Here is a 24,961-nt window from a genome sequence, read left to right on the forward strand (position 1 = left end):
TAAATCAATCAAATGGGGGAAAGCTGCTTGCATGAAAATCTGCATCGCCCTTCCTTTTCAGCCAGCACAGAATGGATGCAGCTCGAGAGAAACCGTTTCACCATAGAAAACTCCTACGAAAAAACAAACGAGTAGAAAACGGACAAAGACGAAGGGCCCAGTGATTAAAATGCTGATCTCTTTTGCCTTCCCGTTTGCAAGTAAGCCTTGGGATCACTGTCCTAACTAGATGTACAGTTAAGTCAAAACATTGTGCTCAGGCACACACCCAAGAACAAGCAACACTCTGGGACGGGAAGCCCTGTACAATCCATAATGTTACATGTTAAGTCCAGGTGCCACTTTGCTTCCATCCACTCCCCCGGTCACTTTTTAAGCAAGTAGGCTTTATACTAGAAAGTGTTTTTCACCCATTTAGAAGGCCACCATAACATTTGGGCACTTGAGGCACAAAAGCAGTAGCAAATAGGGGAGACACTTCAAAACAAGAGCCAGTTGTCCAGGACTCATGGCCGTTTCTCTGACAAATCTCAGGCGAACACATTCACAAGAGCAAGGGGAATTCTACTTGGAGAATCTCATTACTTCCGGGCTGTTCTAACTGGCTATTCACATTAGCCCGGGTTGTGGCAAGCAACAAACATTTGTTCTAAGCCCAGTTCATTTGCTGATGTGACCTGCTGACAGCTATGTAATTCACTCACGAGGGCTATTTGACCTTTTAGTTGACATTAAATTAAACAGACTAAACATTGATTCTGTACAAGATGAGTTCTAATAGCTCAGCCAAGAGTATAACTTTTAAATATCACTGAAATAAAAATGTGTTAATTTTCATAAAACTAGGTGTAATTCAGTCTATCACAATCCACAAGCTAGTGTCTCCCTAATCTCTTCTTGGGATACTAAAAAATATTTTTTCCACCCTTTTTGACTCAAATCATTTGGTAGTGGGGCAACAGCGCAACACAGAGAATGCTAAGAGGACGAAAATGTTTGCAAACAAACTTTCATTATTCTAGTTCAATTTTTCACAAACATACTGTACATAGTCTTATATGGTATAAAACAAAGGAAAACATCTCTGTCTATTCAATTTAACACAACACCAAAATAAAGCAATTAAGACTTTGGGAAATTCAAAGGTACAAGAAAACAAAAATGGTTATTACTAATTCCTCAGCTTTTTACCGTAAACATTTGTCATTTAACAGACATAGTGTTTGATATGATTTTTTTTTGTACTGCGAATACTTTTGGTCTTTCTTCACTGGAGAACAAACGAATTAAACAAACCCCATAGTATCCTCTGAAGGAGATGAAAAGATGAAGCTTCTAGACAAGTCTAGCTTATCTTGAAGAATCTATTGTTTCTGAAATTTTTACAAATAAAAATACTGAATCCTCAACTAATGATGCTTATTTTTGGAAACAATAAATACTGTGAGGTACAATAAATCCTACAGGAATAATAACAACAACAGAAACATATTAACAGTTTCCTTTGGCAAATTTAACGGAAGTGAATGCTGATGTGAACATAGAAAAAATAATTACAAAACATATGAAAAATGGAAACAACATGCAAAGTTCAAACAAAGGGGGTATTTCTAACCTTGAGACCGATGAGAGAAATGTTTGAGGCCATTAAATGCAGAAAAGAAATACATTCTCTTTAAATTATTGTGTACTGTTAGACAAAATATTCCTTGTTTATCTGTCTTTCCCCCCTCCACTTAAAAAAAAAAAAAAGACAACAAAACACAGTCTGCAATGCACGTCCTAATGGTTTTGGCTGCAGACTGAACTTGAGTAAATATCATCATTTAGTCAGTATGTTGTGGTAGCTGAGGGCTGCCCATGTGGTTAACCAGCTCAGGCAACATGTGTAAACATCGGAAACAAAACAAAACAAAACAAAAAAGGTTTGGAGAATTGTCTCCCCCTCTTTCTCACTCTCAATTGCTGGGTTTCAGGCTTGCTTTCATTTCTCTCTGACAAATCATGTGGGGAAACACAAAACACTCAACAGTGAGAGATCCTATTTTAAACCCCCCTTCGTCTGGCTTTTCAGAAAGGAGTGTTGCTCAATTCAAGTTCAGCACATGTTTTCAAAGCTTCTGAGTAACTGCCGCTGTGAAATGTCTTTTGATTTTGTCTATCAAACGGGCCTGAATCATAGGACGACTGCCTAACTTGCAAAAAATTAGACAGCCATACAACAGACCAACCCAGTGCAGACTTACTTCTTTCTTTTTAAAGGAGAAGGGTTAGGTCCTTGGAAATGAGTGTTCAACACTTTTACTATTTTCAGCTTTGTTCCATAGTGAGTAATTTGGGCTTTTGTATCCTGAAATATTATCCTGCCTCTGAAGAGCAAATGCCTTGGCTGTTTCACACCACATAATTTTGTTTTCCTTTTATGTAACTTAACATATAAGCAAGAAGGATGCAATGTTGATTCTAATAACATTCGGCACTTGAAAGAATCACCAAGTGTTCTTTTTTTAAAGCGGTTTTCTGGTGGCCGACAAATTGGCCTGTGGTTATGTTGAGTGACTAATTGTATTTTCTTTTCTGGAAACTTGTGCAAAGTTGGCAGTTTTGTGTTAACACTAATACTTTTGTTTGGCATTTGTGCCCTATACTGACCAGACCATTTTTATACAAGTGAATTTTTTTAAAAAGACACTTACTTGAAGTATGGCAATAGTTTAAGGATAAAAAAAGAAGCATGGATATTACACATCCCCTTGTAGTGTATGAAAAAAAGTGCATGACTGGATTTATGTACTAGTACAGGACATTTTAAAAAATCAGATCTGTGCTGTAAAGCATGCCAGCACCTCTTTATCACTATATCTAGCAGGTAGTAAAAACAAGACCATGGTTTTTCTTTTAAAAAAAAAATGTGCATTAATGCTAACATAAATGAATAGAGCTAGCCAGCAAACTATTTTTCTCCTGCATATCTAAGAGCTGGATGTAACTGTAAAAATTAAACAAAAGAGTTAAACGACCATCAATACAATTGCTTTACATCATTGGCCTCTCAAGGCTAAATATTTACAGGTGAATCTGCCATGCTTTAATTGAAGATTCTCTCAAAACCTTAAAGTTCACAAAAGACAACTGTAAGAAGTTCCTTTTTTGTTTCTTTTTTCTTTTTTTTCCCCTTTTATTTATTTCTTTGCAGGCAACAGTCATGGGTATAACAAACTGTCCCTCTGGAGAGGACCGAGAATTCTTATTCTTTCAGAATTTGGGCTAGTTGCACACTTTGTGTGTGTGTGTGTATGTGTGTTTTAAGGGTACTCTGTTTTCACTCCCAAATTAAAGTTCCCACCCCTTTCCCAAAACTATAAAGGAAAAAGAAAATAATTTCAAAAGCACCTAGTGTTCATCTTTTTATATCTAAAGAAAAGTTGCGTGTGTGTGTATGTAGACACAGAGGCGTACATGTGTACACACACACACGCACACACGCACACATACACACACACCCAAGTACACAAGCACACACTGACTATGGCAGTTCAAATATGTAGGCCATCTGGTGAGAGCTGGCATCTGTAGTGTCCATTCTGAGCCTAATCTACTGAAGTGAAGGGAATGTTTTTGTGGAGATTAGGGTTCTGACTGTGCCGGTTTCGGCTTCGCACAGAGGAAAACATCATATTGCAACCGGGGACTTTGCACTTGTGCATTTCTCGCAAATGCACAGTTTTGTAGTGCACTCTCAAAGTCCCCTTGTTGCTGTACATTTTGTGGCAAATGTTGCACATGATCCCACCATTGCTCCCGGACAAGCTGTTGAACATCAGAGATCCTGGAACTTCGGCCCCTAAACTGCCGGGGAGGGCAGGGACCTCAGCCTTGTGTGCAGACTCCCCACTGTCACTCGCCCCGTCGATGTCGTCGAGAAGAATCCCCTCGTCGCTGCCCGCGTCGGATTCTCGGGAGGAATGGATGCTGCTGCTGGACTGCAGGCTGGAGGTGGTGCTCAGGTCAAGGACCATGTAGTCCTCTGCCATGCCTCTCCCGTACCCATTCAGGTGGGAGTCTTCAGTCCCTGCGGGAGAGGAGGCGTCTTCCCTGACATCAAGCCCCAAAGGGTGCTGGGCACCATAGATCTTCATCAAAAATTCATCCCGGAGGTCCTTGCTAAGGGAGGGCTGCGCTGAGTCCAGGCCCATGTCATCGAGTTCTTTGGTCAACAGTTTGCGATGCAGGTTTATGTTGGCGCTGTGTCTAGGAAAACAAGGTGGGGGGGAGGTGTACAGGGAGTGGGGAGGGGTGAGAAAAAGAAGAACATTTTAAAATTGATTCAGCTTCCACCAGGCATCAAATAAGCACATTCATTGCTAATTACACCATTATAAAAGCAAACATTTCCCTATATTCTCAGGATTTGGGAATAAGTGGTGGGGGGGAGTGCAATAAGGGGAGCCTTTCATTAACGTAATTTTTAGAAGAGTACAATTCCTCGATGGTAGGATGAATGCAAACCCATGCACCTTTTTCTCAATGATACTCTTAACTTTCCTGGGTAGCAGCACCAGCGGCAGAGAATCTCACAGCAGAGATTTCAGAACATATATTAAATAGGGCAAAAGAATGGAAACATGCTGCTTATCTAAACTGAGTAATTTGAATTTACACCTGAAAAAAACCAAAAAACCAAAAATGAAAACCAAGCCTCTTTTGCCTACAGTACTTCATTTAGAGGTATAAAAAGGATCAATTTTTTAAAAAAGTAAATGGTCTAGATAGTTTCAGTTTAACTTTAAAACATAATGACATCTTCCCCCTCACCTGTCTATATTTCATGTTTTAGGAAGGAAAAAATTTAGTTTTATAGATTAGAATTTTGAAATAGGGTTGCAGACTCTATCATACATCCCTTTCCTCAGAATAATTTGGGATCTCAACTAATCTGCTAGTAAACTGTGCTTCATTTTCAGAAGCTGTTGCATTTTACTGTTGAAAATGCTTTCATCAAGTAATTCAACCTTTAAAATGTAATCCTTTAAAACAAAGCCTGAATAATAGAAATTGTTTTTTAAAAACAAAACCCAACCACCCTTTAAAAAAATCACACTAAACAACAGAAAAAAACCAAAAGGACTAAAAAGAAAAGGATACACACAATAAATTACCCCCCACATCAAGCACAATATATGGTCCCCCTATTTTAACAACTGGAATCTGTACTTCTTGGACAAGCAAAACTTTTACTCTACTAAGTGCTTTGCTTGTGTAAAAACAAACAAAATAAACAAAGATAGGATTTGTCCCCCAGCATCCACAGGGATGCCATGATTTACAAAGCCTGATATGTTATTATCTATCTGAAAACAATGCCTTTGTATTTACATCCCCCATTTATTTTTAAAGTGCCCTTGGGCATATACCTCTCTCCACCTGCAAAGGCTCACATATTTGAACAAGCACCTAAATTGGAGGCTACCCTTCTAAAAAATAAACCAATAAATAAATACACAGATACATAAAAGCTTCTTGATCATGGCAGAAGCTCTACATCTTGAAGAAGTAACTGTGATAATAGAAATGACCTAGAATGGCCAGTATAACATTCAACAGACTTCCTGATTATAATTAAAACATATGCAAGACCAAAATGAGTCACTCCATTTGGTGACAAGCATGGCAAATTTCTTAGAGATGGTTGAGAGGTATGTGCCTCAGAGACAAGAAAGGCAGGAAAAGACTTCTCCACCTTTCCACACAAGACAATATATAGCACTCTGGGTGTTAAGGGGTAGAGGGGAGCAGCCCTCTCCACACTGCACTTAGGAAGGCTGAGCTTACCTTGTGATAATAAGATCAGCTTTCTAATCTTTTGCTAAATCGATCACAAAAGAAAGCAAGAATGAGAGACAGAGAGAGAGAAAGAGAGAGAAAGAGAGAGAGAGAGAGAGAAAACAAATTCACATTCTAGACATCTGGTTTAAAAAAAACTTAAACAATAAAATAGGGATTTAAAATGTTCTGATCACAAAATCATTTTCTGTCATTAAGCGATCATCTCATATGCTGTCTTGATGATTTTCAGATCAGCTGTATAATCCAAAAATCATGAATCGAATTAAGATAAACCAAATTCACAGCATCATTATCATCCATAAATGAGTTCCACACAGATGCATGCGGGGTGGGGAGGGGCGGGGAGTATGCGAGTGATAAACAGAAGCTGTCCCCATGGTCCCTGCTCTGACACTGTTGCTCCCCGTGTCCTGGGTGTCAGATGACAGATGACTCCAAGTGCAGTTGCTAAGCAGAGTGCAGGAAACACCTACTGTGCGGTCTCCACCCTGACATGCGGGTGTGACGCCCCCACACTTACTATAGGAATGTGGAAACAGAGTTACACTGCGTCCTATGACTCTATTGATAAAACAAACTGCCAACCATAAGTAGCCCGCAAAAGCCTACCCCTCTGTTTATTATTTTTAACACCCTCCCCACTTTAATTTCACAAGCACACATTTTATGACGACTGTAATCTAGAACTCCGTTGCTTCTCACACATCTGCAGTTACCACTTCCTAGATTCACTGCTGAGAAAACAGCAGCCAGACACACAGCAGTCACATCCAGACACACTGAATAAGGAAGAATAAATTAACATTGACAAGAGGACACACGGATCACCCAGATGGACACTTCTTTCCTAAGATGACTTGTGAAATTACACATCTCTACTGATATGTTACCAGGAAGAGATGTTTCTCTTCATTTCTCACTTACAGCAACAGAAATCTGTAATCTAATTAGATGATGTACCAGCCCTCAATATCTGTCAACCAAACGATGTGCAGAAATGTGTAGACCAGCTCTGGCACTCTGTTCAACAGTGTCCCTTTTCCGCTGTCAGCAGTACTGTTGGCCTCTGCTAATATAATTACATTGACTTTTATTCAATTAAGTGCCATCCCTTGCTTAAAAAAAAAAAAAAGGCTATTTTATCAATTGATTCAGGTGTAATGCAATAATAAAGATGAACTCATGGCAGTGCATTAGCTCTGCTGTTCATAACTTCAGTACAAGGGTTCATTCATGGTAGTCGATTTCCATTATGCAACCACAGTTCCAGAGAATTGATTCTTTTATGCTCATTTCTTAATCTATTTCATTTTTGTTTAATAATCCTCCTAAATACCATATGCAAAACACTTGAAGTGGGGATGGGAAGAACAGGCTGTGGAAAGTTTGCTCATTCACTCTTGTGATACCAGGCTTGGGAGATTTTCAAACAAACTCACATAGTAATGTTTGGGGGGTAAGAGGAAAAGCGAGAGGAGGAGAGAAAGAAGAGAGTCTTTAGAGAGTACGGATCCTGTTCCTCAAGAGGTTAGGTTCAGCCTCTACAGAGTAGACAGAAGGCAGCACTGGATCTTAACATAGACCAATTGCTGGACTCTGGAATCCGTCGATCCAAACCATTAGTTGTCATAAAACACTGTCCTCATGAGGAGATACAAAGACCTAGGGTTAATAGCAATTTATAAGTTCATTTGGATCAGCAAAATCAAAGAGGTAAAAAGAAAGGGAAGATGGAAGAGACACAGAAAGAACTCATGCCTACTGTCCATCAGATGGAGAGAAGGACTCTAAAATGGAGGAAGGCCAGAGAGTGCTGGAAATCAGAGAAAGAGCCCTCGCAGAGGAAGCAGTGTTGCAGATGTGTGTAATAAGTGGAAGGAACAATCTATGAAGGAACCCAGTTTTGAGTTTTCCAGAGACAGACGGTTTTCCTAGATATGGACTTACTATGAATATTTATCTCCAGAAGAGAGAGAGAAATAATCTTTAGCAAAAATCTAGATATATTCAAACTTATTATATGATACAAGATCATACACATCACGAAAGCTCTTTCTACTTGCTTTGATACTTGCTGCCAATACACAGATGTATATTGCTCTCATGGAAAAAAAAATGACTGGGATGGAGAGAGAAGATGAGGTCCTAGGCAGAAAGGGTAAGCATCTGGTCTTAATAGGAATCTGGTGTTAATGAATACAGACAGTACTACTTACTAAGGGAGGAGTCCAAAATGTAGCCCCAAGATGGTCACTTTAAAGACTACAAACTAAATCTCATTCAATCTCCAGCCTCCTGCAGTAAAGTAGAATACTTTGCACATAGGAGATACTTGAAAGTACGTTTATTTGCCTTCTATCAATAATATGCGTAAGTCGTAAAGAAGTTTCTCCCAAAATATACTGTAGAAGAGAAAACAATGATCCCAAGATTGGAACCATGTAACAGAATATTTAAGAAAAGGCAGTGGTAATACAGCAAAGGGTAATTCTGGCCCTATTAATACCCTAGTGTGTACACAGAAACACTATGTAGATTAAGGCATGGCACAGTCCTATAACTTGGACTTGCTTGGAATTACAACTACTTTCTCTGAGCCTCTGTACTCTTTCCTACACCTTCCACACTGTGAGTTTACAAAATGCCTTTTGAAAACTAAGATTATTCTTAAGAGCAAAAAGTAAGGACGCCTTGGGTAGGAGAAGTCATGAAACCAAACTTAACACTTTGAAATGCTGAGTGGAAGTACTCTTACTGGACTAAAGTGGACTACCATTCTTTTTGTTTCTTTAATAAAAATTTTACTTATGTCATTTATATCTCAATTAAAAAAATAAAACTTTACAATGCATCCACAGAAGACATCAAATTAATCAAACACAGCTAAGTAAATACATAAATACAAAGTGAGAGAAAATAAGAGAGAAAAACAAGTCTTGCTGGGCACTTCCTTTTTCATGTCTCTCTTGTTCCAATGCCCAGTTCAACTAATACAATGTTTGACTTGTAAAAATTAAAGTGAAAAACATTTAAAAGAAAAAGTGCTTCGAGGTTTTAACTTTGACTTGGATATATACGGAAGGAACTTTTTTTTTAAGGAAAAATTTCATGTTCAAATTAGAAAGTCAGAATGTAGTAGTCAAAATGGTGAATGGTGAATCAGACCATAGGTTACATGAGAAGTTCAACATCTAAATCTTAATTCTTTATCAGTTTTGAAGCATTCTAAACTCAGTGAAACAAAATACTTGATAAATAATTACAATATCTCAGGCAAAATAGAATTGAGGCTCCATATTGGATTAATTTTTGTCTTTATTTTCTTGCTTATGTTTGCCACTCAATACACACACACACACACGCCCCTCAAATTACATTGTCCAGAATGATTATGATGTATACATAACAGATACCCAAAAAAATGGTGTGTGTGTGTGTGTGTATTTATATACATATGCATATATGATAGAGAAATAAACTTATAGCCATTCTGGAAAAACCTAGATGCCGGATTTCAATGTACTGTGGGATACTGAATCATCAACACTCCTGAACAGAAATGTACATCATCTATCCAAATCCACAGAAATGAAAAATTAAAACCTCTGCCCCTCATTAATTCTCTTCTTATCTGGATTGCTCTGACATTATCTGTTGTATTTAACTCCTCACAATTTTTGTATTAATGGTAGGAGGCTCACAGCTCTGTGAGTTAAATCACATTTTTTGATAGTACACATTTCTGCAAAACTAGTAGTTGTTCTATAGGCAATTATCTAAAGACCCTCTCCAGAAGAGCTGAAAACCATCTCTAGCTCTCTCTCTCTCTCTCTCACACACACACACACACACAAACTGAATGTACAGTTTTAGTGAATGCTCAAGAAAAAACAAAACAAAACAAAAGAAGTACATATTAAATGTAAGAAATAAAAGCTAAGCAAATTCTTGCAAATTAAAACTATGAAATTCAGTCACTTCAATTTCTTTCAATATAAAACAAATCATCCATACTGGTCACGCAGACAGTTCCCTCCACATTCAAATTATTCACTTGAAGATAAGCTCCCACCAAACTCTTTAGGGGTTTAGCTAATTTACTGCACAGATACGGCACGTCTGTTGTAATAACAGGTAGGATGTATTGGGGTCGACCATTTATCAGAATTAGACTTCTTTTCTCAATTCACAGTGAATTATGCTGCCTACATGACTCCCCTCTCTCTGAGCCTGCCATCCCCTCACGGCCCCTAATGTGGCAGGCAAACAAAATTGACAGTCTCATCTTGTCAACAAGGGGCGATTCTCCTGAGAAGCCATTTAACTTTGCCGAGGAAGCAATGTATTAATGTGCATGTCCCAGCAATGTTAATCATCTTCAAGCTTCCGACCTAACTTTGACGTGAACGAAATCACCAAATTTGTTTACTAAATGAATCGTAATATGCTAATAAGAAAGCATGACATATATGGAAAAGCCAAACAGATGGTTTGTTTACTCCACTTTGCAACTTTATAAATGTTGTAACTCTGAAGATGTTAGTGAGAATTATTGGTTTGTTGGCAGAGGCAAACGTGTCTTTCGCATACTAAATCTGGCGCTACAGTTAGAAAACAATTTGTCATTGCTGTGGAATGCATAAAAAATGTTAATGTAGTAATGGCATTTGGGAAGGCAGATTGGTAGATGGAAAATGCCGGATGCTCAGGTTAAGTGTAGAATTGATATCCAACAGCCCTGTTCCCTAACCATTTTACTTTTGAGTTGCATCTGACACATCAAGGCTTCTCCAGGGTGCTGATTGAATTCAATAGGTACCTGTTGCATTGTAACGTGAGAGGAGTGCTACACTGTGAAGAGGGTTATGTTTTCACAGCATTCAGAAATGTTCTCAGTTAGGCAGCTCATATGGTGCTCAGTTTACTACTATTGGTGGGAAGAAAAAAGGCCATGAACACTGACGTCTTTTAAGGAATGAAACAAATCTGAGTTCTAATACACACACACACACACACACACACACCCCTGGATGAACTAAACCTCAAATCTTCCAACCCTTGTGTTAATGGTCTGACTTTAATAAAGAGCCTAGAAGACCTATGTCTAAAATAATAGGAACACATTTTTCTCTTGAAAATTTTCTGCCATTTAAAAAGTAAGCATTCTTTTTTAATACATACAATGTGAAACCTCTATTTCTTTCTGAGATCATTTTCAAAGGAAATACTTCCTAAGACCAAATATTCAAAATGTTTTACATTATTAAAATGGTTAATTTAAGAGAAGAATAAATGAAACAAGATGGGATTGGGAGGGAGACAAACCATAAGTGACTCTTAATCTCACAAAACAAACTGAGGGTTGCTGGGGGGAAGGGGGTTGGGAGAAGTGGGGTGGGGAGGACATTGGGGAGGGTATGTGCTTCGGTGAGTGCTGTGAGGTGTGTAAACCTGGCGATTCACAGACCTGTACCACTGGGGATAAAAATATATTATATGTTTATAAAAAATTAAAAATTAAAAAAATGGTTGATTTAAGAACTTTTAAAAAGTTAAGACTAGGACTCTTAGAGATTCCCAATTTTATAGACCACCAGTATTATCATTTAGCTATGGCCTTATCTGGAATTCTATGTTAAAAATGAAACTATTTAAGATATATGAACAAGGGCGCCTGGTTTAAACACTCTGCCTTGAGTTCAGGTCATGATCCCAGGGTCCTGGGATCAAGCCCCGCACCGGGCTCTCTGCTTAGCAGGAAGCCTGCTTCCTCCTCTCTCTCTTCCTCCTCTCTGCCTACTTGTGATCTCTGTCAAATAAATAAATAAAATCTTAAAAAAAAAAAAAAGATACATGAACAAAAAGAATGTGCAAAATCTAATTTGTGTTCTTGGTTAAATAATGTCAAACGTACCAATGAAAACTTTAACTCACCAGCAATGTACCTATGCCATTAAACATCTCAATTTTTAGAAACACTCAATTTTTGTGAAATTATTTTTACTTTTTATTTACATGAGCATAGGGAAAGCAGAATTTTATGTTAAAATATCTGCTTATTTCTCTCAATATTATGAGCCATAACCCCCAACTTCTCAGTCCTACATATCGAGACTACCACTAATCAAGTGGGATTTCCATATAGTGCTGAAATCTTTACCCACCTGCAAAAGAGAAATGAGAGAACAAAGTGATCTAAAGAAACCACTGAGTTCATCTTGCTGCCCAAGGATCACTTCAGAGCAAGAGACATTAGCAGCTGTCCCTGGCGCTTATATCTCATTTGAAACATCTCCTCATTCCTGACCAACAAAGAAAATTTCAATAAAGTACTTTTACTGGTTTAACAACAGGGAGCTCCTGGGATTGTCAAAGTGCTAAGCCTTTTCCAAGGAGAGAAAAAAATCAGCAGCTCAAATATAATTAACCTTCTATTCTCAATGCAAATGGCCATGCACAGGAGCTCTGCAGTCTATTAGCAAAGTTATAATGGCCAACAGGCAGAAGCAAAATTGGTCAAAAAGTTGGCTGCTGCTGTCATATTTTTGGAATTATGATTAATGGCACTAATAATGTGGATGATTACTGATATGTGTATCTCCAGCAGTTTATCATATTGCTCTGGCTGCCTACGTCCACAATAAACAGGATGCTATCATTTACCTCTTTATTGAAGGCAATCCTTCTCTTGAAGGAGCATATTCTAATTACTTCGTAATGTTTTATGTCTTAAACATTTTGCAGCTCTGGACCTTGCCAACTGCTTCATGTCTACCATTGATTAATTACTGAATGTTTAATCAAAATTTAGAATCTAATGTAGTCATTTATGAGCACACTGCAGTGCCAAAGTAGTTAGGCTTTGCTCCCAAGTTTGGAGAGTGTTGGGTTCAAAATCAAATCCCAGCTATATATGAGGATCCAAGAATTTCACCTTGGGTGCTCTGAGGTTGCCAATTCTATCTCTGCTGATGAATGGAAGGTAATCTAACTACAGGGTAAATAGCATCTTTCCCCACCCTCTCCCTACCGGTTTTCCTATCCTCTTTCCCCAGTTCCCTAATCGACAGAGCAGCGCCATTGGCTGCTTCTGAGAATAAGACAGTCCTTGTGAACAACCATCACGAGAACATAGTTTTGAAGTGGTTAAACAAGTGAAAAATAATTTGCTGGGACAAATACATGAGTTTTTTTTTTAATGTGGATTTTTTATGGTACTGTCATACAACCATTCACCGTTGAAGTTAAGTGTTTTTTTAATACCATTACTGAACTGCTGAAATGGATGCTAATATAGCTTGGAGTGCTAATGTCAAGTCCTGGTAATAAAAAAGACAGACTGCTGAATGAAATAATTTCAAGTAAAAAATAGAACAAAAGTGCTCTCTCTCTTGCTCTCCGCTTTTATTGAATTGGGACTGACTGAGCCAATTGCTTTAGAAGTCTGTAAAACACAATTACTAGTGAGCGAACTGACCCACCAGTGCCCCCTCAGTGACAGAGTGGGCTAAAAAGGCAGCAGACTCAGAGCGGCCCCCCTCAGCTGGCCACCGGACCGAAGAGGCTGCCTTCTGAGCATCCGTCATGCTCCTTGTCCCAATCTGTCTCTTTTTACTTACAAAATCCAGTTATTTCCCATCAATGTGATAAAGTAACTTCATACATTACTTTCCAAGATGAACATGTCTGTTCTGGCAATTAAGGATGATCGGTCTTTTGATATTCTTATTTATGTGGATGTTTATGTATAAACACACATATACATTACGTGGATGCATTTAGATTAGGACGTTAGCATATTTTTTGAATAGCTGGTAATAATTCAGATTGATAAATGCTCTAGCAAAAGTGAAGCATCACTTATATATGTTCAGCTGGAAACACTTGGCTTTTTTTTTTTTTTTCCCAAGGTAAAGTCAAAATAATTAGAGCAAGCAAGAAAAAGAATTGAACCAGAAGTGGGTAACATTTTTCCCCCTAGTTAATAAAAGAAGTAATAAACTCCATAAAGTACTAGAGTTAAGATCACTAACACTTCAGGCATAACAGCTTTTTACCAGGAATTTACAACTTCTGTTTTAATTCAAGCAGCTTGCATTGGGACATAAAATTGAGGTATTTTTTAAAAGTGTAGTTTTATGTTAAGTAACTGAAGAAAAATTGTCCTTTCCTACAAAGTAGTCTTTCCTCTTCTTTCATAGCCTGCTTCTTTCTCAAACATGCATGTACATGTACACACACACACACACACACACACATACACACACACACACCCCACGGCACTCAAGAACTGAAGTTACCAAATCCCTTTTTTATGACATTGTAATTTTTTGGCAAGTGTAAACTCCTTTCATATTCTGCCACATTCATTTATTTGAAGCTTGTGGGAGTCTTAGAGCAAAACATTAAATTATTTCTGAGGCTTTAGAAAAAAGAAAAAAGAAATGCTTTCTAGCCCGACCTTCACTAAGAAATTTCAGCAGAGAGAGGAAAGTCTCCCTTCCTCTTAGCACAACAACAAATGATCACTCACAGCAAGAGAGCTGGTAAGAAGCCTTTCACCTGAGAGAGAACCACTCTGGACAACACTGATACTATCGACTGCTAATTCACACTTTCAGTGTGAATGGCCTCCGTTTTTTAAAAAGAAAAGATTATCTACAGGAACAAGTATCTTGAATAATTATGTAGAAGAATAATTATGACCAGACCAGTGAAGTCTATCACCGGTGTCAGGTAGATGGAGGCAGGCCCCAGAGAGGTGGAAATCAGGAAGATGATCCTTCCAAGGTGTTGCCAATCGTGAAAAATACTGCCTCTGTGAACTCCGTATGCACATTCTGTTCTAAGTGCAACTTTTACCTGAATTTTCAAGATAATGCTGGCAAGAGTAACAGCCTGTTCCTTTCAAAGAGAGGGTAAGAATAAGCAGTGTGTAGGAAGCCTGTTTGTGTAAGGAGGTTATGTATTGATAAGAGATTTAATGTAACACTCACTCATCAATAGGAATGTGTGAGCATCTCTTTGTCACTCATTCACCATTCAGCTGTGTTGTCTGTTTGGTACTCAGTCTGGAAGACGGTGGAAGTGACTGGTGTGGTTCTAGGAGTGGAGGAGTGAAAGGTCAGCAGAGGCTTAAATGAGCTTGTCTTACATCCAGCTGGGCCAGCAGGAGATCATTAGGAAGATCCGAGGCTCACTTTAGGCTTGTCAGAGTCTCTCCCCATGATACAAGGAGACAGTTTTGCTCATTGCTCTTCTCCCAGTATATAAAAAGAACCCCAGAGACAGGAATGACACCGAAGTTTATCTTACTACCAAAGTTTTGCTTGAGGAAGGCACAACTAGCAATTACTCAGAAGGGGGATTTATTTTGTTTGTTTCCCTTTGATGGAAAGGAATGGAGATAAGTACAAAAGACCTATTGATTTGCGGGCTTTTATTGTGAAACCAAATAGCATAAAGGAGGGGAAATCTCTTCCTCAACATTTAAGTGTCAGAGGACCTGCACAACGTCACTTTACAAAAGATTTTTGGAAAAGGAGAGTTTCAGTTTGACTGGCAAACTTACAGGAAATGAAATTCCTTAAAATGTTCTCTTCTTGTACTTGAAGAAAATTAACACGCTGTATTTGACGGCTAATTATATGAAGGCAAATATACTAATAGTTACCTCAAACTGGTGCTAAGTGGCTCATTTCTTGAAGGTAGTGAGATCATGTGCATTTATTGAAAATCTCTCTTTAGAAAAGTTCTAAGTTTCCAAACATAGAGAATGATGAAAAAAATGGATGTTGTCACTGAGAAGGTGATAACAGGAGGCAGGTAGCACGTTTTCACATCTTCACCTCTGTTGTTAATGTATGCAGTGGCTCATCAGAGGTAGCTCATGTTAATTTATTCCTGCACACCTGTACAGGGCTGGAAGTCAGGTAATCAGACAGGCAAAAACTATACATCTCTGCTTTTTAGCTACAGCTACCCAGAGGCCTATATAGAAACAAATTTAGTTCTGGAGACATCAGCAGGTTTTAATAAACCAAATACAGATGTCTTCCTCCATACAAATCAAGAAGTTTACATGTTTAAATCTGGACTGATTTAACTAGCAATCAAAGAGAAGGTTCACACTTGGCACCAATGGTTGCCTCATATTTATTTATAAATCACCCTAAGCAAATATTATTTTGTTTTTAAATTTATTCATGGGGCTGCATCATCTTTCCTACACCTTGAAGATCAAACATACATGCTTACCTTTCTAATAAAATTTAAGACAAACTTTGGCCATCAGTGGCTGCTATTCGCAGAAGGGAGCAATGAAGATGGTAAAGACCATGGAAGACGTAAAACAAAGGGACACATAGTTCTTTCTGGGCAGATCACCTTGTTGCGGTGTGCAAAGTCTTCATTTTAATTGAGGGAGTCTTAGCATTGCCAATCACTAAAACAGGTATGAATAGATTTTAAGGTATTAGCAAATGATAAGAAATTCTAGGAAAGAGGACCGAAGGGCATTTATTTGTTTGTTGTTTTGATACAAACCAAATGTTACTTATAAATGGGCTTCCCTTATAAACAGGTGATCCATGACTGTTTCGCCCCAGGATGGAAATTCAAGACAGATGATGAGAAATGACCAAAGGTAAACTAGGCCCAGCCAATTTTGACTACGACATGTCTCCAAGAAAATTTCCTTTATGAAGACTAGGCTTGCTTTAAGCCAGTTATAATCTCTTCTTCCCAGGGAGTTTTTCATGTGCATACTTCAAAACGGAGAGTCAGCTTCCTGATCCTTTAAAGAACATTATCTTAATAGCAGAAAAGTCAAGGGATAAACAAGGAAGGAAGGAAGGAAGGAAGGAAGGAAGGAAGGAAGGAAGGAAGTTAGTTTAGGAGAGCGTCAGGTCTAACACTACACCACATTATCAGTTAATAGTTAAACACTTTAGTAATCACCTTATCATGCCATAGTTCTTCACAGAGACAATAATATACATTTCACTTCCATAACTCAGAATGAAAATGATTCCATAGCCACCTAGTGACTAGATGAATTGATCTTTGTGTACACTGCTCTCTGTCATTAGTGTGGAATGGTACTCTTTGCTCTTGAATTTATTACACTCACACTCAGTCACAACTGTATAAAAAAAGGATACCTTCAACACTGTGCTTAGAAACTTCAGCCTTAACAAACCATGCCTGGAACCCCCTCTTCCCCGCTGCCACAGCTTCTCCCTTTGTATGACCTTAGACAAAGAACATTTTTGCTTTTCAAAAAGCCTTCAACTTGATCTTATAAAATCTAGAAAGACCATGAGCAAAGACCTGGACATCTCTCACTGCAAAATGGAAAACACATTATTTAATATCTTTCTACTTATATCTGACTAACATGTCTATTTGAAGACCAAAAACTCAATTCCCTTGTGTATGGCCATTTTGGAAAAAGCCAAGAAGATCTGGGTATCACTTCTGTAAGATGTTCTAAGACCAAAGACTAGAAGACTGCTTTTATAAACAGAAGGAAGAGAGTTATTCTGTTAATTTTATCACTACACATCCTGTAGCCTTGCACACTTCAACCTCCACTCGAAATCCCCTCTAATGCTTTATTTGCACAAGGAAGACATTGTGGAGTCAAGGATGGATGAATCAAGACTCTGGGGAAAGGAAAGAAATAGGCCTGAGGACAGCAGGATTAAAGGCAAAGAAGGGTTTCTGTTTGGGAACGTCTTAGCTTCATCATGAACTGAAGAAGAAAAAAGCAGGGAACCAGATTCCTGGGGCTCTCGTGACTAATACAGCAAAAGGGAAGAGAAAGGGGGAAGGTTGAGTCCAAGTGGTAGATGGGAGATATGGTCCAAGAGGCTCTGTGAAACAGCAGATTAAGGATTGGAAGCAGTGATGGTGACTGGCTGAAATGGGAGGTTGGTTATGTGTGAGCTCACTCTGCAGAGATGCAGGAAGAGGTAGTGTCCCCAGTGGCATCGCTGTTTCTGGTTGTGTGGTGGTTTGAGTGATAGACTCAACAAGGATGAACACTTTTTTTTTTTTAAGGGAAAAAATGTCAAAATTAAAGCATCTTAGTTTCTAGAAATTTTTAACCTGGGACCCAGAAATATGAGCATTCTTGAAAAGCAAAACTTCAAGGGAGAGTCAAAAAGCTTCCTTTGCATGGTTTGCTTTTTCTTCATTTATCATGTATTACACAACTCCAGAATTATAAAGATTAGCTGTGATGTGCGATTTCACCCAAATGAAATGTATCACCTGTCTTCTGAGGTTTGCTATCTCCTGTGTGACTGAACACACATGGGAGAGTATCTGTATCTGCTTCTCTAGAACATCCAGTTACCCTACCCTAGACACTTCTTCTAAATCTCCATATGGCTAGTCATCTGCCAACCTCCTAATCCTTAGAAAAATGGAGATTGAAATATTCTCCTGCTATTTATAAATGTTTTTCCTTAGACAAACCACCCTTTCAACAGCACTTCCTTATGCATTAGGACATAAAAACACAAGTGCTTGTGTTTTCTAGTGGTTTGACATAAATGAAAGCACCACGCTTTGGGTGTTGTAGCCTTTTGGTCCCAAAGCCATTTATGCCCGTGTTATGACTTGCAGTATTTTCAGCAAACCAACTAAAACTGTGATAGGAATTCATGCAAATAAGCTTAAATTTTGGCTTGTCTTCAAACACTCCATTTCCATAAATATTTTATGCAGGTTTTCATGAGTCTTTTATTTTTGTTAAAAAAAAAAAAATCCAATGCATTAACCTCATTATCACAAGTGCACTATTTCAAATATAAAAGAATGAATATTGCTCACAAACTTGGGGGTGGGGGATTGTGTCGAGTAGTATATTTTATTATTCAAATTACAGCTATCTTATCTGCTGTATTCTGGTGCTGTGAACTGGTAACTCAGAACTGAAAAGGACTTTGTGAATGTAAACTGTTTTTACAGAACATGGCAAAGGGGTGTGGGAGAGAAGGCTGGGGAAGGTGAAATCTTAGAGAATACAGATTTCTCTTCAAAGCATGTTTTGGGCATGTTGAGTATAAAGAGAGCCACTTACTTTTCTCAGAAATTTTGCTTTTAAATGGATTGGGCCTCTTGCATTTCAGTACTACGGAAAATATTTTTTTAACTTTTATTTTTAAAAAGATTTATCTTTTAAATGCGTAGAATGAAACCAAATATTCTAGAAGCAGGTTGCCACTTTTCAGTGGTACTTTTGTTTTCTGTTACTTTGTCAAAGGATCTACCCATTGATTAAGTGCGAGAATTTGGGGGATGGCTATTTGGAAACTTTCCAGTTAATTCTGTTTCTTCTACTATACTGATTTTTACCATGTAATGAAATTTTTTCTAAAAATATTTTAAAAGGCAGCATAAAACCAAAAACCCACATTGGACAGAAGAGGAAGAATTAACTGGTGTGTGACTTCGGTTTGGGCTGGTGTATTATGTAAATGATCTGCCTGCAAGCTTATCTCGAGTGTAGGATGACTGTGTTACCCCACCACTGACCACCTTGACACATTCCATTTATATTACATTTTCTTTAGGCTTGAAAAAGAACATTGGAGGTTTAAGACCAGCTGCTTCTGTTTAAACCCAACTGTTTCAGGGCTGTAGCCACATAGCCAAGGTCTGATGTCATCTCAAGGCTGGACATAATATATTCTAACCGATCCTAAAAGTATATGCATGTCTCCCCTTCTGTGCATAATTCCCACGATAAACTGTATTTTAGAGATGTGCTAAAAGATACCGTGAAGTTAAAATAAAGAAACCCATACCACCATACCATTTCCCCACATTAAATAATTATTTTGGTCCCACTTTCTTCCGATATTTTCATGACTCTTATAAGAATTCAAGGACACACTAAATACTCATGTAAGAATGATAACATTTCTGGTTATACCTACGGAGATGCAGGCTGTCTCGATGTCCTGGACCTATGGTTCTTTCCATCCGTAAATTTCTGTTTCTATATTGGATAAATATGTGTGTATGAAGATAATATATTGATTTAATTAAAAAGCCACAAGGCAAAGCAGAAATATATATAACAGAAGCTGCGGCTTCTACGTGAAGCTTCATGAGGAAGCAGGGAACTGTGTACATAGTTAACTTATTCACACCTAGATGCATGGGGAAACATACACACACACATACACAGAGCACAGAGAAAAATGGCGTGCATTACTGGGTAAGATGGCACATGATTCTGCATGCTTAGTCATAACAAGCACCAACTGCAACAATCCTTCATGAGCATGGCAGCTTGGTTATCTCATGGTCATTGCAGACAATCTTTACAGTGCATCAAAAACATCTTAGTTGGATTTTTTTAATGCTAAGTCCAGCATGACTGGCACCCTCCACCCCCAGCAGGAGCAGCCAATGGAGATTTACTGACCTGTCTCTGCTTCGGCGAGAGGGGAAGGCAGCATTGCAGCCAGCCACCGTGCACACATGCATCTCTTTTAAGTGAACATTCCTGTAGTGAAGCTTCACACTGTAGGAGCTTTTGAAACTCTTCTTGCACACGTAACAGATTTTGGGGTCTGGGCTAGAACACAGGTCCCCTTCTGGGGAGAACTTCTGAGGGCTGCCATAATTCAGAGACGATGTAAAACTTTCATGCAGGGCTGCCATGCTGGCTCCCCCACCGTTGTACAGTCCATACTGGCTCATGTAAAACATGTCGTAAGTGGGATCTGTGAATTCTTCCTTCACCTTGATGACATCCTGGTGAGAGGGCTCACTGTGGTTCTCATCAGGCCTCTCACTGCTCATCAGGACTTTTTCGCTCACTTCACTGTGAATGTGCTCATCCCCTTCCATGGACTCCTCGCCTAGTTTGGGCTCTGAAGACTCAGACTCATTCTCATAGTCCCGCTCAGGTTCTTGGTCCTCAGAAGTCATGCTGTCAGCCCTTCTTATTTCAGTCCTTGAAATGCACCGGGTCCTGCTGTGTTTAGAAAAGTCCTTCACAGACATGCCTGGACTCATCTCCTCTTGGGAGTGGCAATGATTGTCATGGCTCACGTCGTTGACCACAGCTCCACCATCGTTGGGGTCATCATCTTCATCATCAAACTCATCAGCAGTATCAATGATCTCCTTCTCAATCTTCACAGGCATGCTGGACTTCCTGGGCTTCTTCTTGGGCGCCAGGTCGGCACTGGGCTCGTGAGTGGCCATCATCACTACTGGTGCTGTGGGCTCAGAAGGTGGTGGGGGGTGCTGCTCTATGGTACCAGTGGCTGGAATGATGGGACTGGTCGGGAGGGAGGTTGGAGGACTCACCATTTCCCCCGGAGTGAGTAAACTTCTATAAAATGGAGGAACTGGCTGTACAGTCTTTAGCCCAGAAAACACCAGCTGGCTAGGCAGAGGATTCTGTAAGACTGGGTCTAGTGGGGGAGTGGTAAAACCCACTGGGGGCCGGCCAGGGCTTGTGAGTGTGAGATTTGATTTTGTACTTGCTATGACGGGGGTGGCAGCTCCTGATGTGGCCCGAATTAAATCTTTGTCTCGGTTATTTCGTAGCATGGGCATGTGGAGGCGAGGATTAGGGTTTGCGCTGTGGCGATTCCGGCTTCGGAGGGAGCTAAAGACCATGTTGCAACCTTCGATGGTGCATCGGTGTTTGATCTTCAGGTGAACAGCATTATAATGAATTTTGAGAGTACCTTTGTCATAGAATGTCTTCCCACATGCGTTACAAAACACTCTTCCTTTCCTAGAGGCTGAACCCATCCTTCTCATCCGGTGAATCCGGAAGGAGCTTTTTGGGTGTTCAGTCTTGGTCAGATCACTGACTGGGGCAGAATTCTGAATGGGAGATACGCAGGCTGGCTCGGTTTTGGGCTCCACATTAGTAATGCTGGTCAGGGCATTTCTATTGGGTGTCTGATCATTCTTATAAGGTGTGGGAGATACTTCAGATTCACTGCTCTCGTTGTATTCATTCTGGGTTGAAAGGCTTGGTTCCCGCAGCCTTAGTCCCGGTTGCTCTAACAGTAACCCATTTGGAGGCAATCCTAGCAGTGGGGCCGAGACTGGGTTTATGTACTGGAATGGAAGCAGAAATGCGAGGCTGTTGGGGATGTTTTCAAAGTGATGAATGCTAGAAGGGTTGCTGTTCTCTAGGTGAGCAAGAAGGCTGGGACTCCGGGTGCGATTATTGCTCTCAATGAAAGTCCTTATGTCTGAGTCTGTCTTTGAAGATGGTACAGCTACGGCCTGCCCTTCTTTCTCCTGAATTGCCATCAGCTCCACAATGGACTTGGTTTCTCCGAACCGCAGAAACTGCTGAAGGGTGATGATTTCCTCTTCTCGAGACATGATGGCCCAGCGGTCCAGTACCTTGCCGGCAGCATCCTAGAAGCCACATCAAAGAAACAACAAAGATAAACACAAAAACTTACTGATTGTGCAAAATTATTCAATGCAACTGAAGTGCTCTACCTGCTCATGAAACACGGAGAGCAACAGCAGAAAACACACAAGCCCCGTTCATAAAAGTGAACCTACAAAGCAAACTTTTCTGCCATGCAATTGCAGTAATTAGAGTCACAGTTAGAGAAACAGATTTGAGTTTAACGTCAAAGCAAACAAAATGTAGACCACTGGGGCTCTGTGATCTAACATGCCTTCGCTACTGCTATTTTAACAACAACGGTCTATACAGAATGCAACTACTTAGCACACATTAGTATAAGACGTGAACTCTTGCTGTGCAACCCAGTAAAAATGCAAAAAATCTGTATTAAATAGAGATACCATAGGAATGGATTAAGTATATTTTGTGAAATTTACCTCCTTGACACAACCAGATGATACTGGCTTCAGCGATGAAAATTCCTTTAAATAGGAGTTATTATATAACTTTCTGAATCAAAATGATGAAAAATGGAGCTTTGCTGTCTATACTTCCATTACTAAATGGTATTTTTCTCTCTTTAATGGCTGTATTTTAGTGTCATTTACTAACAGACAATCTCATAAGGTAGCATTAAGGAAAAACAGTGATTGTACTTTTCCTGAAAATTGATTGTAATCCTAGGCTTCAAAGTTTGAGTTAGACTTTAAGTATTTGACTTTTTATGATCTTGTTATAAGTGACAGTTATAGATATTTAGAAAGTAAATATGTGATGGATTTAGATAGAATAAATGTGTAAAAATGTTTTCTCTTAACATCCTCCTCTGATAGCAAAGGGAGTCCACAGAGAATACACATCAGTAATCACCAGACTATGTGTTGTTAAATATACATTAAAAAGCATTTCACACTTTCATTTTTGCTAGTAACTATGAGATTTGCCTGGAGGTAGGACTTAAAAATCCTGCAATGTAATGTCAGGCAATCCACTTCAGCATGGGCTGGGAGAAATGTATTCAAATGCTTAAATAATGACTCCATCATTTTCTAGAGCACAGCTTCTTCCTAACCAGGTCGGGACACTTCCACAATCTGTACTTGCCTCAACCTGCCTATCAATGTAAGGAAGCATATAATCTTCTTAAAAAAATAATATTAGAGACTTATTAATTACAAAGAGAAAAACCATAATGTTAAATGGAGAAACCCAGCAGACACCACCTTACCCAAGTAACCAAAGTCAACATCACCAGCGGTATCATCATGTACCTCCTGATATATACTGAGAAGTGTATGTCATCCTTTTCTTGTTAAAAAAAAAAAAAAAAAGTATAACCTCAATCTAAATCAAGAGAAAACATGAGATAAAGCAAAGTCAAAGGGCATTCTACAAAACAGTTGCTAGTACTTTTCAAAGTATAAACATCAGTAAAGATTTTTTAATAAGGACCAGAGAATGGTTACAGATAGAGGGGACCAAGAAAACAGGACAAATAAATGTAATGTGAGACTCTAGAGATACCAGACCAGAAAAAAACCCTTAGTGGGAAAACTGGCGAAATCTGAATAAAGTCTCTAGATCAGTTAATGGTATGGTATCAATCTTAAGTTCTTAGTTTCATCAACTGTGCTGTGTTAACGTAGAATGCATCATTCAGGATAAAGGAAACTATACTACTCTTATGATGAAAAATTCTATCTCATGGATCGTTCTATTCAGCTTTGTGATATCAAATTCTCTCTGGACCACAACTGTACGGTCTGAACCACCACCACTAGTTTGGCTGTAAGGAGATACTTACCATTTACTTAAATCGCTTTACAAAAAAGAATATCCCATTCCTGATAAGACCCACTCCAGTACTCTATCATTTTACATAAAGTACATGCTTGGGCATGTGCATGTGGGTGTCCATTCCTGCGAAAATTGTCCCTCTTTCATGTTGTAGATAACATGAGCTCAGATCAAATACCCTCATGCAGCTATCTGCTCAGAATACTTATATAATGATATGTACATATGAGGACTCTGGGTGATTCTGGAGTCCTGCAACAGCCAGTTTTTTAAAAGTATCAGAGCAATCGGTCTCCCTTACATCCTTACATCCTTTTTTTTTTGGAATAGGGAAAAGCAAGGGGGAGTGTTGGTGTTGTAGGTAAATAGAGAAATAAATTGTGATTTTGTATAGATTATCTCATTTGAACCTTGTAATAGCTTCCAGAGCTCAGCAAATGTGTAACAGATGAGGGGCCCAGGGTGAAGGAAAAGGGGATGGCTGGTTGAGGTTGCCAAGATGCTAACTTGGGGTCTCATACTTGAATCCAAAAATTCCGACTCTAAGTTCATGGAGCGTAGTAATGACTGTCATCCATAACGCCATTTCCCAAGTGGGCACATTGAGTCTGCGACAATAAGGAGTAGGACTTCCCCTGCACAAGGCTGGTCTCTGGAGCACTGTAACGTCCACTTCTACACTACTTTTCTTTTACCATCAAATGCACTCTCTTAATTGTTCTTTTATGAAAGCTTTTACCGTGGATCGTTTCTCAGGCTGCGGTGCGACCTGAGCAGCACAGTCATTCCTTCCCAGGTAGCCTGCACCTGAGTCTGCACGTCGAGAATGTACTTACACAGCTGGTGGCCGCTGGTATTAAAACAGCCCTTAGAAACCATAGCAACTGATCAAACCCACCTGAG

The 24,961-nt window shown here is 39.2% G+C and overlaps 1 protein-coding gene across 16 annotated transcripts in view; it reads right to left on the minus strand.

Annotated features, from left to right (window-relative positions):
* Positions 1 to 993: 993 nt before the first annotated feature.
* The window catches only part of BNC2 (basonuclin zinc finger protein 2), a 423,723-nt gene continuing 399,755 nt past the window's right edge, over positions 994 to 24,961 (minus strand). For 10 of the 16 annotated variants that reach the window (XM_082695083.1, XM_082695069.1, XM_082695078.1 and 7 more), the window contains 3 exons: positions 20,291 to 22,260; positions 19,793 to 19,858; positions 994 to 4,251 (listed from right to left, as the gene is read on the minus strand). In XM_082695083.1, the coding sequence (XP_082551209.1) occupies positions 3,591 to 4,251; positions 19,793 to 19,858; positions 20,291 to 22,260 (2,697 nt within the window). In that variant the 3' untranslated portion in view covers positions 994 to 3,590. The remainder of the gene's footprint in view (positions 4,252 to 19,792; positions 19,859 to 20,290; positions 22,261 to 24,961) is intronic. The other 6 variants (XM_082695070.1, XM_082695080.1, XM_082695079.1 and 3 more) reach the window with 1 other exon arrangement.

Source organism: Mustela nivalis, assembly GCF_964662115.1.
Source record: "Mustela nivalis genome assembly, chromosome: 13".
Classification (NCBI taxonomy): Eukaryota; Metazoa; Chordata; class Mammalia; order Carnivora; family Mustelidae; genus Mustela; species Mustela nivalis.